At 34.0% G+C, this 18,043-nt stretch overlaps 1 protein-coding gene across 1 annotated transcript in view; it reads left to right on the top strand.

The window, feature by feature from the left end:
* The window catches only part of LOC112912724 (low-density lipoprotein receptor-related protein 1B-like), a 1,003,376-nt gene that overhangs the window by 615,140 nt on the left and 370,193 nt on the right, over positions 1–18,043 (top strand). Inside the window, exons 26-28 of the mRNA XM_072745081.1 lie at positions 2,151–2,282; positions 3,819–4,046; positions 17,125–17,299. Coding sequence (XP_072601182.1) covers positions 2,151–2,282; positions 3,819–4,046; positions 17,125–17,299 — 535 coding nt within the window. The remainder of the gene's footprint in view (positions 1–2,150; positions 2,283–3,818; positions 4,047–17,124; positions 17,300–18,043) is intronic.

The raw sequence follows: 18,043 nt of genomic DNA, 5'->3' as shown, positions 1-18,043 counted from the left end.
GATCCTCAAACAGCAGCTTTTAAGATTTGTAGATACAGCATACAGTCTTATGGGTTCATAATCGTAAACCATGCTGACTTTCAAACTCAAGAGATTTGGGCAATAATTTTAAAAAATTATAGCTTTAGACATGTACAGTTTCTTGTTGGGACATATCAGCAAGCCATTGGAAGGGCAAAAGAGGGCACTAATATGGTGTTTCTCTACTTAGGTTCCCAGGGGCACCTGTGATCTCTGAATGTCCTTAGGCTGAAGTTCCAAGACAAGAAAATAGGCATTTTTCACACAAATACTGGGGGAGTGTTTCAGTCCATTGTTTATGCAATACCCTGGGGGTTGTAGCCTGCCAAAGTCTGTTTTTCCAAATGTTGCAGACCTATGAGGCCCAGAAATATAATCCCCCCCCAGCCAAGAGAGCCAGATGCTCAAGGGGTGTCTCCTGTGAGAGCTGCACATGCATGCCAGCTGTGGTAAGACAGACAGTGGGTATAGTACATGAAGGTGGAGTGCTTGGCTGGCCAACTAGAGCTGGGCAGGCTGTGGCAATGGTGTGTATGGTCAATGTGCTCTGACTAGAGCTAGCAGTGAGGGTGTGGGGAACTTTCTCTGCAACCATGTCTCTGCCTCTCCTACCTGTCTCAGTGTGGCTTTTTTTTTTTTTCCTTCTTTGCTCTAGAAATGCTGGTTAGCTAGCTTTCAGGTCCTTCATAGGGAATTCTTCTATACATATATGGCTATAGATCTGTCGTGTTCATGAAAGGAGGTGAGTTTAGGATCCTTTTATACCATCATCTTAAAATCTCTCCTTAATTGATTTTCTTAGAAAAATATTTCTGAGTCTTTCCTTTGATTTATTTATTTTTAAACAAATGCAAAGACATGGATTATTTTTATTGCCTTGGCAGGGAGGATGCTAAATACTGGGAAAAACCACATTGTGTATCAAGTACAGTTAATTTCTCATATCCTCTACAATTTTATTATAACCCATTGATTTTTAGTCTTTGTGCCATAAAACTCTAGAGGACTCACATTAACTACTCTGAGCAATAGGTCCACTTGTTAGGAAAATAAAATAGGTTGAAAAGAAAAATATTGCTGGTGAGATCAGAAGTTGTAACACTTTTCTGCCTTTAATTTAGTATCCTTAATCTACTAGATAAGTTCTATAAAAATAAGATTTAAGAGAATAGTTTCTTATCAACTGAGATTAAAATCTTATCTAAAAGTCATAATGATAGAACACAAAGCACAGAATAATAGAATGACATTGACCTGCAAAATTTAATATTCCATTCTAAATTTGAATATATTCAAACTTATTTATACAATACAGTTTAGTAAGTGTGTAAGTAAAGGAAAACTTTAGCCAGTTAATACAGAAAAAAAAAATGAAAAGGTAAATGTCTAAATAATGAAGGAAGTTAAGCATTTCTTCACTTAGGTCTCTGATTTGATAAAGAGCATATGACCTGAAGGAAGGATATGAATGTAACAACACTAGTTTCCTAGGGAAACACTAAAGAGGGTATGCTAAGGCAAGAAGGGAGTTCAGATGGTAGGTTAGGAAAGTAATGACATCCATTGATACACTCAATTTCTAGAAATTTAATGATTTTTTTTAAGATTTTATTTATTTATTCATGAGAATACACAGAGAGGGGAGAGAGAGAGAGAGAGAGAGAGGCAGAGACACAGGCAGAGGGAGAAGCAGACTCCATGCAGGGAGCCCGACGTGGGACTTGATCCAGGGTCTCCAAGATCAGGCCCTGGACTGAAGGCAGCACTAAACCGCTGAGCCACCTGGGCTGCCCAAATTTAATGATTATTCAATTTTTTTTTTTCAGACAAAATCCTAAAAAAAAAAAAAAAAAAAAAAAAAAAAAAAACTTCTAAGGCAATAGAATGCATATATTTCAATTTAGAGAAAATTGACGGAGGTAACTTAGTTGTCTTTGAGGAGGAAAATGTTTTTATTAATGTAAGTGTGTGTATGATTGTCTATTATTGTCATTTTAATCACCCCAGTAAAAGGTGCTATCTAGGGAACTTCACTTTAAATCATTAAGTGAATAACCCTTGTCAACCTCAGAGGTTCCCTAATATATATTTTTCTTTTTCACTGTTAATGTTTCACTGTGTGATTACAGCTCCCAATCCTTGTGCAGCTAATGACGGCAAAGGCCCCTGCTCTCACATGTGTTTGATCAATCATAATAGGAGTGCTGCTTGTGCATGCCCCCACTTGATGAAGCTTTCCTCAGACAAGAAGACCTGCTATGGTAAATTTCTCGAAGTTCTTACCTAAAATTCAAATCAAATTCTTTTAAATTGTATTAGCATTAAGATTTTCCTCAAAGCAAAGCAGAAGAGATTTTTAATGTCCTTAAAAACATTTGAGATAGTGCTATTTCCAGATGCTATTGATGATTCATCTACTTTTGGCAAGACTGACAAATTCTTTAATATGTGATATGCTGCACTTTACTACTTATTACCTTATTCATTTTTTTCTTGCCACTCTCTTATTTGGTGTGTTAGCAGAATTTATCTCTACAAAACAGGGAGATTTGTAAGTGAAAGTGCATTTTCAAAAAGTGATGATGTAGGTAACCCATGTAACAAAGAGGTACTTAACAGTTTTAATCTCCTCCTGCTCTTCTAAAGTTATTTTCATATCATTTTATAAGGGATTGTCCATTTGAAGGGAGGAAAAATGAAGTAATATATATAGTGTTGAAATATTTCTTAAATATACTTAAACAGCATATTTAAACTAGCAAAAGTGATAATGAAATTTGTGAATAAAATAAGACTTTTTTTTCTTTTTTGTTTTAATTTTGAATGATTTTATTTGCAGAGCAATTACTTTTAAAGGCAGAAGAGAGGTGCTCACAAAATCTTAACTCAGGAAAGTTGGGACATGTTGATTTAATTAGTTACATATACTCTTAACATATCACAACAATAATAATTCCAGAGAGCAATGAAATAACAGAATATCTGTGCTTCTATTTCTGTTTAGTCTCATATTTTACAAACTCAGTTCAAAAAAGTGCCTATGGGAAATAAAAAGGATGCAATGCCTCACAATGTTACTTACTACAGATGTACAAATATTTATAATAAAGCATGCTTTAACATTATTTCAACCTCAATTTGATAAGGAAAACATAAACATGATTTTCAAATCCATGTTTAATTTTATTCAAAGATAGTATAAAAATAGTATAAAAATATTCTTCTTTTTTTAAAGACTGATTGATTGATTTGACAGAGAGAAAGAGAGAGAGCACAAGCAGGGGGAGTAGCAGGCAGAGGGAGAAGCAGGCTCTCTACTGAGCAGGGAGTCCAATTAGGAGTTCAGTCCCAGAACCTTAGGATCATAACCTGAGCCAAAAGCAGATGCTTAACCAACTGAGCCACCCAATAAAATATTCTTAGATTCCTTCAAAAATCATTTAATGCAATGCATTATTGTTACAATTATGTAAAAAGAATAAGTATGGTTGTTTGACATCTGTGGGGTTCTGTTTTAGCAATTCTTGAAAATCCTAAGGTCAAATCACTGAGAATTACATGGTATTTTTAACTAAAGAAAAATAATGACTTAAGAATTCTAACTTGTTTTATATTTGTTTCTTAAGTATTTTAAATTAAGTAATAGATATATCACCTATGCCCATCAAAACTTGATTATGATTTTCTGGTCTTAAAATTCTGTTAAATCATGAACAAGTAATGTTTTAGAATTTCTAGACTGCTTCAAAGTTGCCAAACTTATAAAGGAAAAACATTTATTGCTACTTCTTTTCTAGAAATGAAAAAATTTCTTCTATATGCAAGGCGTTCTGAAATCAGAGGAGTGGATATTGATAATCCATATTTTAACTTTATCACGGCCTTTACGGTCCCTGATATTGATGATATTACTGTGATAGACTTTGATGCATCTGAAGAACGTTTATACTGGACAGATATTAAAACACAAACCATTAAACGGGCTTTTATTAATGGAACTGGATTGGAAACTGTTATTTCAAGAGGTAAGAGTTTTGCACATTTCAACTTAAAAGTTATTCAATTTGTAATAATCACAAGTCTCTTTTGTGTTCTTTTTTATTATCCACTTCTATGTTGTTAATTGAAAGTTGGAATTGATTATTCAGAGATTTAATAATATGCTATGTCTTTACAATTGTAGAATGCTATAATTATGTTGCACATAGTCATTTGATAACTAGAAATTTCATTTCAAAAGAAGAAAAAAATTTAAAAGAGATATCCTTAAAATTTATGGACTTCTAAACAAACATATTTGAATACTCCTTTTTGCTGATGGGGTGATGGGGGAATAGGAATTTGTGCATACAGAAAATATAGGATACTGGAAAGGACTGATTTTCTCCTCTCACTCAAACTTATTATCAACTTCTTTTTACATAAATTTCTACAGAACTAGACTACACAAATAAGACAGGGAACTTATTTCTGTCTACCTCTTGACCTAGCATGTTGAATCATAGGTTATTGGTAAATGTCGTTAAAGTAATCATTTAAAAAAAAAAAAAAGTAACTTTCCCCAAAGTAGAAAATATAATCAAAGTGAGGTGAGACATATATGCAAATGCAGTAGTTGAACTTTAAATATTTAGCATTGAATTATCCTAGCCTTTGTTTGAATCTTGGTGTATTGTGATTTCTGGGTCAGTTGTTGTTATTGTTGTTATCAGTAGCTTAGTGTATCTTCATTGAATATCTGCTTTTTTCCATGATTGCAAAACCAAACAAGACAGTTTCAGTTCAATTTCATGCTTCATAAGCATGAAAGAGTGATTTGGAAGAGGATAGAAGAAAGGGTGATCAGTAATCCATACAGATATGTCACACTCTCATGCTTTGAAGCATACTAAAAATTTTAAATCAGACCTTATTTGAGGAATGATCAATCTCTTAATGAAAGCAATAAGTGCAGGTTTTGAATTCACAGATTTTCAAGAGTTTCTACATATCATACTTATAAAGCTGGATTGAGTATCACTAGTAGATCTGAGAGCCTTTGACCACTAAAGTGCTCTTTTATTTATGCTAGCTCTTTACTCATCTAAGTTTAGTACTATTAAAGCAACTTGAATGAATTGGTTAGAAGCTTGTTCAAATATTTATTTCAAACTTGCTGTAAGAGAAGAACCTTTATAAAAAGGCGAATGCAAAGATCTCCTCTTTGTTCAGGATGTTTTACAGAGGGGAGGAAAAAATGTATAATCATTGTTAGACTAGTAATGGTTATTAAACATCTTAAAATATCAGTTAAAGGACATTAGCTGCCTTCTAAGACTGACAGGTGATCTCCTCATAAGAAATTCATCAAAGTGTAACAGAAAATTGCTTAAGCATTTTATCATGAATTCTGAAATCCTTACGAAAAGGCTTTGTGAATTACATGAAGTAAGAGATGTTATACCTCTCAAAAATGTGAGGAACAATTTTCTGTCTATAATTATAGATTGGTAGCTAATAGTAATTTGATGAATTTGTCTTTGAGAAAATCACAAAGACTTATTCTCATTTAGGGGACTCTGTTTATAACTATTAACCAAAAATTGAGTGATGATATTTTCTTTCTTTCCTAAGTTATAATAACCGTTATAATAACAGTTAATACATATGTTCATTAGGATCAATAATCATTAATTCAATCATTTTGACAAATATTCGAATATTTTATATATTATAAGAAATTGAAGGAGAAGCAATATTGGCTGAATAGCATGGAGCACAAAACAAGAGGCACACACTATACAAGCTGATGGAGATAAATAAATAGAAACTAAATCTAGCTTTTATAAGCCTTTATAAGTTGTTGATTTTTATGTTAGTACTGAAACTAATGAGAACCAAGGAAGTCCGTTAAATGGTGGGGGAAGCTATATGGTCAGGTTTGCCTTTGGAAAATATTGTTCTAGCTTTTAGGTTTAGTACAGAATTGAAGAGGTCTGAGGCGGAGGGGTAGGTGAGCCAAAGACTCTGGGAGACCAGCTCATTGGCTGGTATAGTGGTTTTAGTAAGATGTGATAGAAACCTGGACTAGAAAGAAAATAACAGAGATAGGGAAATGAGGAAGGATTATAGAAATATAAAAGAGTGAAAATATAAAGGAACTTAATTAATTGGATATGAAGGTTGAGAAATAGGCATTGTCAAAGATAAGTCCTTTGTTTCTGGCTACCCTCCCTACAAGTTGAATGATGTTGCCTTTTCCTTTTCCTTTCTTCCAGGGTGAAACCTTGTTAAGGACTGATTTATCTTTCCATTAATAGAAAGCTTGAGATGAACTTTTGACAGTTCAGCTTGTGAGCTCATCAAAGTATCTCAAATCCTGCCAGTAATTGTACTTTATTTTATCCTTTCATCTTTTAGATTCCCTGTGAGCATCTGTCTGACCTTTCTCTTATTTCTTAATGTTGGCCTCTATATTTTCTCACTTTGCTGTACTTCCTCTACTGGACTTTTTCTTGAGAGAGTCTTTCTTTCCTTATCTTCCTTAGCCTAAGTCTAATGTAAAATTTGCTTCAAAAATCAGTCTCTACATTTGTCTATTGCCACATACAGACCATTTTCTGAGAAAACTCTGAAGCTCTGTGGGACAAGCCTTCATAAAGGGCTTGAGAAATAATTCACCTGCCTTGCCATTCTCTGTATCCAAATATACTAAGCTGTCCTTAATTTATGTACTACCAACACAAGCTATTTGTTACATGACTTGTACAAAGTACACTTCATTATAAGCATAAATACCAACACATGACTACAGATGCATTCATTGTATAAATTAACAAATATTTATTATCATATGTATATTTGCCTCTTTCACAAAAAACAAAAATATTTTATTCTAAGGAAAAAAACATTTTTTTAAGATTTGTTTATTTATTTGAGAGACACACAGAAAAAGAGGCAGAGACACAGACAGAGGAAGAAGCAGGCTCCATGCAGAGAGCCTGACATGGGACTCGATCTGGGGACTCCCGGATCATGCCCTAGGTGAAGGCAGCGCTAAACCACCGAGATACCTGGGCTGCCCAATAACTAACAATTCATGGCAAATGTTCTTGCTAGTGGTCTGCAGCCTGACTCTGGTGGTAATTAATTTTTATCCTTGAGTCACTGCTTGGTCCAGATATTTTTCAATTATTGATGCTTTCAGGTTTATTTTTCTGATGTGATGAACAATACTAGCTGCCGTTAATGTGGCAAGCACTATAATCTTATGTAATCTTTACAAACCTATTATTAAGAATTACTTTCATTCTGCAGATGAGAAAGCTTAAGCTTGTGAAAGCTAAAACCCTCTCAGAAACAAAGTGAAGAAATAATGGAGACACATTCACACTCAAAAGTGTATGTTTAGAGCTCCTGTCATGCTTATTGCCCTACAATAAGAGAATTTGGGACTTCATCCTAAGGAGCTGGGTATTGTCCTTTAATGCTCAGTTGCTTCTCCTGAGTACTTATATACTGCCCATGATTGTACCTTACTGGATAAAAGATTGTCCTCTGTGGGGATCCCTGGGTGGCGCAGCGGTTTAGCGCCTGCCTTTGGCCTAGGGCGCGATCCTGGAGACCCGGGATTGAGTCCCACGTTGGGCTCCCGGTGCATGGAGCCTGCTTCTCCCTCTGCTTGTGTCTCTGCCTCTCTCTCTCTCTCTTTGTGACTATCATAAATAAATTTTTAAAAAATTAAAAAGATTGTCCTCTGCAAACTCTAAGTTAACATAGCAAGAAATTAACTTCCAATTAACATAGTAAGAAAAAAGAAGACATTATTAGACCTTAAAGTTCCTTATATACACTGGGAGTTACATAGTTGAGTTTTTACATTTGTATCTGTGCTTCTTTTACCTATCATTTATTCCCCATATAGTGCTTTGATGTAATTGTTACTTTCTGTTTTTAAAAATGAGGAGACATTTAATTCAGGTTTGCCATGCTAGGAAATACCAGAGCTTTGATAGATCCAAGTTTGGATTGACTCTAAAGCTATGCTGTTTTTTCCCCCCAAAAGTCCCTTTCTTTTGCAAATGAGAAACTTCAGCAAGTAGAGAGCAGAAACTTTATTATAAGCACATGGTCTGTACAAATATTTCTTTCCCATGTTCACTTAATATACACTCAGCATACTCTGCTCAGTTTACCTAGAAGCACATGAGTGAAGTATATGGGTCATCCATCCCACTGACAACAGTTTTACTGGTTATTCTGAAATATAAGAAAAAACTTTTAGAGATAGGTTGGCAGCTTTATGAGATTCCAGGCTGCTGTCAATAAAAAATAACTTTTTATTGGAAAAACTCTTGATGTATCTGATTATTCTAGGGAAAAGTGAATGGTTCACCATTGGAAAATTAAGGATTCAACTTTGGGCAAGTACCATTGATTGAACAAAGTATTCTTTTAGTTCTAGAATCATGTACTATCTGAAAGAACTGGACTGTTAAGCAGATGCTAAAATGAACAAAAGGAAGATTAATACAAGTTAGAAGTGTATCTGTTTATAAAGAACATTCATTTATATGGTAGGGAATTATCATATAATAATATGCTTTTTTAACTACAAAAATATAAGCCTCTTTAAATGTAGACCTTTTGATCACATTGCTACTATGTAAAATTTAATTCTCAATGATACTTTGAATCTCATTGGAACCATTTCAAAGTAGATTTCCTTTTATTATTTGAAATTATTATCTACTTCTGCCAAACATTATTTTGTAAGTGAGTACTAAAGATTGATTCATTCCCTCTATTTTACAAGAAACCATATTTAATTGTACCCAGTAATAAAAATGCTTGGGGGGAGGTAAAAAAAAAAAAAAACTATTGTGAAAACTGGTCCAGAGAGAATGAAGGAAATGAAAACAGGTCAGTAATAACAGTGAGATCTAGTTTTTGGAACCAGGCCTTGAATTCAAGTAGAAAATTTGGATGGGGAACATCTGTTGTTTTGCCTATTTCTGAATAGGATTTTCAATTTTCATTTTCACCCAGGAAATTTTTCAGTGGAAGAATGTCAACATCTGTGATTTAAAAAAGAAAAGTTAAAGAAAGAAAGAAAGAAAGAAAGAAAGAAAGAAAGAAAGAAAGAAAGAAAGAAAGAAAGAAAGAATAAAGAAAGGCAAAACCATACCTATAAATGCCATTTCATTAAGAACTATGTATCTATAGCAATATATGCTAAATGAGCCAAACTCCCTATGTCTATTCTTTATCTTTTTTTTTTTTTAAGGATTTTGTTTATTTATTCTTGAGAGAGAGAGAGAGAGGCAGAGACACAGGCAGAGGGAGAAGCAAGCTCCATGCAGGGGGCCTGATATGGCACTCGATCCTGGGACTCTGGGATCACACTCTGAACCAAAGGCAGGCATTCAACCACTGAGAAACTGAGGTGTCCTGGCCAATAGGGAAATTCTATATGTGGATTCTATATGTGGAACATTAGATGGGTGGGGAGATGGCTTTATTTAGCTAAGACAATCTATAACCTCAGGCAGCTTCATATCTAGTAAAAGAATGAGATATAAACAACTAAAGTATAAGGCTGAATGAAATATGGAGTTTAATAAGGGTGTAAGCTAATTAGAAAATTAGCACGAGGAATATTAAGTTATATGGAATCATCAAAGTACTTACTTAGGAAGTTGTCAAAATAAACCTTGAGGGTAAATGGTAGCTCCATCACTCCAGGTTGCCATATCAGTAGTCACAAGCCCTGGACACTTTATATGTAGGGAAGAACAAGCAGTGAGCAGTAGCTAGACCTTCAAGAAGAATAGATTATAAGGTTAGTGTGACAGCTGAGCACAGAGGGTCTTACACCAGGATGAGGAGCTAGTTTTGTAATTTTTTTTTCCCCCAAAGACAATGGGAAACCACTGAAGACTTTTACAGCTAGTTATTGGTGATTCAAACTCTTTTGAAGATAAATTAGGTGGAAATCTAAAAGACTGAAGAATAAAAAAAAAATAGATAAGGATACAGCTATAAGGTTAAGAAATGTTCTAAATTGGGGCAGCCCAGGTGGCTTAGCAGTTTAGTGCCGCCTTCAGCCCAGGGCCTGATCCTGGAGACCCGGGATCGAGTCCCACATCGGGCTCCCTGCATAGAGTCTGCTTCTCCCTCTGCCTGTGTCTCTGCCTCTCTCTCTCTCTCTCTCTCTCTCTCTCTCTCATGAATAAATAAATAAAATATTTAAAAGAAAAAAAGAAATGTTCTAAATCTAGAGCAAAAATTAGACTAAAACAATGAGAGATATAAGAAAGTGACAGATATCAAGGTATGGTAGATATAGAAATAATCAAATCTGATGTCTGGGAGAGAGGTGAAGTTAACCAAATCATTGGAAAGATGTTGGAGACATTGATCCAGATGAGAATAAAAGGACAGCCTTACTTCAGACATATTCCCAAATCAGGAGTAAGGTTTTCCTATAAAATATCAATAATGATAGGGTTAGGAGATTAAGAGATATGATTAGTGAAAAAGTTGCAATTCTGCTTCAAATTCTCTAGGGAAAGAAAAAAAAAACAAAACAGTGTAGGTTTGGGACACATACATGTCTTAAAACTGACAAAACCAAGATAATAATAAACACTAAATTGTTCAGAGTTGAAGAAACATAAACTTAGTGAAGATGTACATAGAAGGGTCGTACATTATTTGTAATATTCTATTTCTTAGGCTGGATTGTGGATTTATGGATGTTTTATGAATTTCTACACCATGTGTTATATATACTAATATGTGTGTGTATCTACAGTTTCTCACAGTTGCTAATAAATAGAATATTTAGTATTTACACTGTTCCTTGAGGAAGCATTGGGAGCTGTTACAAATTTGCTTAAAAAAATAAAAAACACTTTGTCCCTAAGAACAGATACATAATTGCCCAGAAACCCACCTCAAATGAGTTTTGATTAGATATAACCAGATGCCTCAGAAATTTATGAGAGTTTGGATCTCCTCCTTCTTGCTCCAATTTCGGACAAGATGCTGGTGTAAGCTGGTCCACTCAGAGAGGGGGAAAAGAGAAAGAAAGAAAGAAATTTCACAATCAGAGAATTGACATTGTGTGTGTGTGTATGTGTGTTTGTGTGTGTGTGTGTGTGTGTGTTTTCCATTTACATTTATCTACACATCGACCAATTTATTTAATTACCCCATTCCTCTTTCATCTAAGGCCTTTTTTTTCTGTCATTATTTTTCTTCTCTCTGACTTAGGTCTTTTAATGTTCCTTTAGTTTAGCGATAATCTGATATAGTATCTGAAAATACATTAACTTAGCTTTTGTTTTTGAAAGAGAGTTTTTTTTTAATCACAGCTAAATACACATAAAATATATCATCTTGACCCTTTTTAGTGTACAAATCAATACTTTTAAGTACATTTACATTGTGAATCAATCTCCAGAACTCTCCATCCTGTAAACTGAAACTTTATAGCCATTAAAAAACAGCTCCCCATATCCGCTCCTCATAACTCCTGATAATTCTACTCCTCAAGTATCCACCATTCTACTTCCTTTGTCTATGAATTTAAGTACTCTAGGAGCCTCATTTAGGTGGAATCATATAGCATTTGCCTCTTTGTCAAGGGCTTATTTGACACAGCAAGATGTCTCCAAGGTTCATCCATATTGTAGCAAGTGTCAGAATTTTTTTTTAAAAGGCTGAATAATATCTCACTGTATGTATGTATCACAATTTTTATACATTCATCCATCAATGCACATTTGGGTTGTTGGTACTTTTTGGCTACTGTGAATAATTCTGCTGTGAACATAAGTGTATCTATAAGACCCTACTTTCAGTTCTTTTGGGTATATACCCAGAAGTGGAATTTCTGGATCATATGGTAATTCTATTTTTAATTTTTTTGAGAAACTGCCATGCAGTTACCCACAGAGGCTGCACTATTTTACATTCCTACCAACATAGAAATGTAACAGTTTCTCCACATCCTTGTCAAAACTCAGTGGTTGTTTTTGTTTTTTAGTAGCCGTTCCAACAGGTGTGAGGTGATCTCTAATTGTGATTTTGACTTGCATTTCCTAATGATTAGTAATGTTGAACATCCTTTCATGTTCTTCTCATTGGCCATTTCTACATATGCATTGGAGAAATGTCTATTTCAATCCTTTTGCTCATTTTTTAAAAGTAAAAATGTTTTGTTCAAAGGTAGATGTAAAGATACTTTTGTTGAATACAAATTTCAGGTTGAGTTATTTTCTCTCAACACTTTGCAGATATTATTCCACCGTCTTTCACATTCTTTATTGCTCTTGAGAATCTTGTGTTTATCTATCATTCTTTTTTTGATGGTTTTGTGTCTTTTCTTTCTAGATGTTTTTAATATTTTTTCTTTGTCTTAATGACAATTTTTTTTTTTTATTTAGCCACCTACAGTCTGTTGTGCCTCCTATGGGATCATGTCTTACAAGCCTAGGGAGGAAAAACCCCTCAAATATTATCTCTGACCATTTTTTCTAACCTAGTCTATTCCCTTCTTAGGAAACTTTGACTAGATCTACCAGACTATCCATTCTCCAACTCATTTAACCTCCTTGCTTCTCTGTGTAGGCTTTGGCTGACTCCTTCAATTTGTTTTCAGTTTACTGGCTGAATTGTGTCTAAGCTGCTGGTTAATCCATTTAATTAATTGTTCCTTTTTTAATATCATGTAACAAATATTTAAAAGTAATTTTTGGTTTGCATTTATGTCTTCCAACAGTTTTGTTTTGTTTTGTTTTTAATAATTTATTGGCAGGGCACCTGGGTAGCTCAGTTGATTGGGTGTCTGACTCTTGATTTCTGCTCCGGTCATGATCTCAGGCTCATGGGATTGAGCCCCACATCAGGCTCTGCACTGCAGTCAGAGAGGAATCTTACTCACACACACTCTCTGTACAAAATAAATAAATCTTTAAAAACAAATAAATACATAAATAAATTATTGGCTTTTTTATTATTTCAAAATATTTTTCCTTTAAAATATTCCACTCACTTTTCTTTATCTTGCAAAATAATATAAAAACATGTAGGATTTGGAGGTTTAAAACTGTTGTTAATTTTCTCTTAACTCTTGGTCTTATGTTTCATTTCTTTTTGTGTTTTATCTTTTATTCTGATAAAGAGGATGACCTCAAAAGTGGGAATTTGAATTTGCTTCTGCTAGAGAAAGGAGGAGTCATTACAAACCATAAATCACTTGAATTTGGTTTATCCCCTACCTAACTAGTGGATATCTTGTTTATAAATTAGTAATTTCTTACTCCAGTATAGACCTATGCTTAATGTTTTTGCTTATTTGTATTATTTGGTTTGGGCTTGGTTTGGTTTTGTTGTGTTTTATTTTCTGTACCCAGAGAAAAAAACAGAGAAAATAAGTTTTGTTTTTATTTTTAAGTTATTATTCTTTTTAAGCAGGCAGGAAGATTTTTTTCCCATTCATCTATCAGTAATAATATCTACCCTTCTAATATACCTAGTATTGTTCTTGTGTAGCTCTCCTAGTCTTTGTGTATTTAAAGACTGAACTCACTGTACTAAGCAACTATCCACAAATCTCCAGATCCACAAATCTCTAGATTATCATTTGATTTGATTTCCCAAGTTTTTGTCCCTGTAGCTGCACCAGCCACTGTATTCCTATTTGCCTTCCTTTTTGGTTTAAGCTAACATACAAGTCTATGTTAGCACTTAGAGACTTTCCTGTCTTGTAAATTTGATAAATAATTTAAAACTTACAATTTATCATTTTTCAGAGAACATATCTAATCTATTTTAGTTCAAAAGATAAGGGTCCCTGAATATAGAAAATTGAACCCTCTGAGAAATTTGCTCAGAAGTCTTTGACTTGAAAACAGAGGTTAAGAGTCAGATTTTATCATTTCAATATTTTAAACAAGGAAACAAAATTCACCAAATATAGAGGAGCTTTTACCTCTCCCTATCCTTATGGTGAATTTACTAGGTCACTTAAAAACAAACAAACAAACAAACAAACAAACACAATAGATGTGTATTAGTTATGGTCAAAAAGGAAAAAAAGACAACATTTCTATTTTAGATTTAATGTTGAAAATGAGAAACTCTAATCTAGTGGATAGAAAAAAAGGTAAGGATATAGCATGAGAATTAATATTCGGTAAGTATGTATTTAGATACATATGTATTTACTCCTAAGAATAAACTTGAGGACCTTATCTGATATTTCTAACTCAGCTCAGATATCCTTAAAATTACAGATTGTTCATGTTATGAATTTATTCATCAATTCATTAAACATATTTGTGTTGAAAGCAGTGTTGTATACATTTGGGGAGGGAAGCTACAAAGATTAGCTAAGTTCCTACCCTCAAGAAGTATATGTGAGAGTAGTACTATGTCAACAAATAATTATCTAATTCATTAAGTACAAAGAAATTGACCAGATATAGTCCTGTTGTGTTAGGTAGATAAAGACAAACTTTCTAGCTGGGGTATATAGGAGAACTGATTAGATTTTTGTGGTTGAAAGGTGATATTGCCTATCAGCTGGACTATTTTTGTATGAGATTCACGTAAGTGGAGATGTGATAAGGTATGAGGTACAGATAATTCCCTATTGGTTAGAAAGGTCAGGACAAGTCTGGAAATCTGAAATCATCAGTATGACTGAAGTGTGAGGTAGGTAATTGGTTAAAAATAGTGAAAAATAAAATTGGAGGCATAGTTCTATTCAGATTATATAGAAAGCCAGGGTAAGGAATTTAGACATCACTTTCTGAGTGGTTGGAAGTTGTTGAATATCTTTGGGACAAACAAAGGTCATGATGCAGAGCTCTCCAGTCAGAAAACTAACTTGGCAGCAACTAAATCATTTGGTTGCATGAGGAAAAAGACTGGATGCTATTGCAATATTAAAGACAGAAATAGATTTGAAAGAGCATGAACCAGAGAATTGACAAGGACTAAATAGGTATTAATAGCTTACATTTGGCTGTGCTTTCCAATTTAGGAGTGCAACGTAGTCTCTAAACCATGTGATTAGGAGTCAATCAGAAATAAATTTTGAGCAGTGGAAAGAGCCAAAAACAAAAAACCAAAACCTTTGAGTAACATGTATTTTAGAGGAAATGAAAACATATTGTAGTTATTTTTGCCAATACCTAGCAACCCGGGGTAAAAATACAGAAAGTACTAAGTCTGGATTGGCAAAATACCTCTCAACCCTGCATTAAACTGCTTAAATACACATCATCTATTGTGATACTCACAGCAATCCTGTGTATTATCTGTAATCAGCCTCATTTTCTTGATAAGAATGGAGGTTGAAATTTAAGTGACTTGATTAAAGAAAAAAAATAGGCACCCAACCTAGAACATAAAGCCAAATCTTCTCATTATAAATGCAAGATTGTCTCACAGCAACCAATTACGTCCAGAGGGGGAAGGAGAGGAAGGAATAAATATCCTGGGTGAGGCAAATAAATAAGTATCAGACATGGCAGATTTAGCTTTACAGAGGTGTTGTATACTTTTTCTGAAAAAGAGGGATCTGGTGAGGATAACTGAAAATAAAAAGAAATTTCAAGTGTTGGGTTGAGAAATAAAGCTCACATTCAAGATTCACCAACTTACCAGTAAATTAATGATGACAGATAAATTGCAGAGGAGAGATTGTTGATTAGAGGAGAATTGAAATATGGAGAATATCTCCTCAGGGGGCTGTGACTAAGTGTTATTTAGAAATAGTAGGAGGATTTTTGAGTAGAAAATAGGCTGTCAAGAGTGGAGGACCTAAGTGTGGGGCAGATCCTACCATGCCCAGACTACTGTTATGACCAACCTAGAACTGGGTTGACAAAGTCTCCATGTCTTATTTGGTCTTTTAAATTTTGAAATAATTAGCAAATTTCACAAATCTGGTGGTTTCACTTTCATATGAAAATCTAGCCTCATGGCATCTTTTAAAAATGATAAAAATGGAAGACATAATTTGAAAAGCTAAGCAACAGCTGCTCTGGTGCATGTGGATTGGAACCACTGCTTTGAAGCAGTGCCTGGGAGCTGGTTAGACTTGCAGAATGTTAGGCCCTCTCCTCGGTCCAACTGAATCAGTCTTCCTTTTAACAATCTCCGGGTGTCTTATAAATTTGAGTAACACTGGCCTAAAGAGCCCTACAGTTTCAGTATACTTACCAGTAACAAAACTTTGTGAAGTAAAGACAAAACCAAATTAAACTATTCAAGAGCCACAGATGGGGGACTAAGCTGGCCTACTTTATAGGTTAATGCGTTAAAAAGACTTTCTAGTAAATATATTAAAAAGATTTTATGGAATCCATCATTTTAAATACTTGATTTTCATTTGTTTCTTTAATTAAAGCATACAATTGCATTCAAGCCTAAATTCTATCATTTTTAAAAAGATGCCTAATTAAATAATCAAGGAATAACAACCCAAATATTCATATTGGCTGTAATGAATCGAAACTTAATTAGATTTCAGTAATTTCTGTAGAATTCATGTTGGAGGAATATTAAAAGGATTTTGTTTCTTTGCTCGTATCTCAGTCAATTTCTGTTAATTATTTTGAAAGATGTTCAACTCGTGATTTTTTTTTTAGGAAAGTTGAATTGTTTTATTTCATTTCAGGAACAAATTGGCACTTTAAAACACAAAATAGCCCATTTGTTGACGGACCACAAGTACTTTTTCCTAACTAGAAAGATGTGCTACCAACTGGAGAGGCTATTACTCTAATTTGAATTTTGGTCACCTTGGCCCGTAAGACGGCTTCCTGAGTCTGCTCCTAAGTGTTTACTAGAGAATCATTGAATGTTAGTGTAATTTCAATGCTAATTGTTGCTTCAGGTTTTCAAATGGCTCAGCAGTAAGACATTAATGATTATTCATGCCTTAAGAAGGGCTGATAAGGGAATGAGATTACAATCTTGTACAATTTTAGCTAACAAATTAAAGTGTAAATTAAATTTTCCCTGAAACAGAAAATAACTTACTTGGAAAGTCAAAAAGGATGAGAAACTTCATTCACTTTTAATTTTCTCTTTCCTGTTTTACAGATATTCAGAGTATCAGAGGGCTAGCAGTGGATTGGGTCTCACGTAATTTATATTGGGTTAGCTCCGAATTTGATGAAACACAAATTAATGTGGCACGACTAGATGGCTCTTTGAAAACCTCAATTATCCACGGAATCGATAAGCCACAGTGTCTTGCAGCTCACCCAGTCAGGGGGTAAAGTATGATTATTTTTTTGTAAGGTCTTTCAAAAATTTCACACATTTTGGCCCTGATTTTATATAAAAACTTTGTTTAATTCAGAGGGATTAACATATCAGCTATACAGTTAAAAAAAAAAAAAAAAGAAAAAAATGAATATGGAAATTGTAAAAGAGATCCCTGGTTAGAGATTTCTGTTATCTGCATAAAACCAGACTTTTATACATTTTTGTAAGATTTTGTTTATGTTTTTGAGGAATAACAGTTCAGAATAAAGAAGAATAGAAAAAGCAGATGAAAGGAAAAGTCACCAATTTCATTTCAAATACCAGTTACTAATAGCTTACTTACTGCGTGCTGATGTTATTGTCACTGTTAAGTAAATCAGATTCTCCCATCTTCTAGCTAATCATCATGTATCCGGGTAGAGAGCCTAGGTGGGATTAAAATACTTTCTCTCCAGTGTTTTCAAGGGGAACAGCTGAATAGATTTTGTTTTCTTCTTTGGTATCTGGTTTCTCTAAACCGAGAGGATTCGATCTTGATAAGTTACTTATGTGGAAATAATTTACTATAGTCATAGGTAAATATTTCAGTTGTATATGTAGGAGGAAAATGCAAGTGAGGTGATTGTCCTTTAATGACAGGAAAAAGCAAGAGGGGTGCTTTCTTCCCAGGCAGACATGCACATTACCATCCACAAATGGCTCAACAATTTGGCCCCTTCCTAAAAAAAGAATTAATCCTACACCAAGAATT

The sequence above is a fragment of the Vulpes vulpes genome, unplaced genomic scaffold (assembly GCF_048418805.1).
Source record: "Vulpes vulpes isolate BD-2025 unplaced genomic scaffold, VulVul3 Bu000000626, whole genome shotgun sequence".
Lineage (NCBI taxonomy): Eukaryota > Metazoa > Chordata > Mammalia > Carnivora > Canidae > Vulpes > Vulpes vulpes.
Note: the sequence above shows the minus strand (reverse complement) of the source record. Positions and strands in the feature narration are given on the sequence as shown.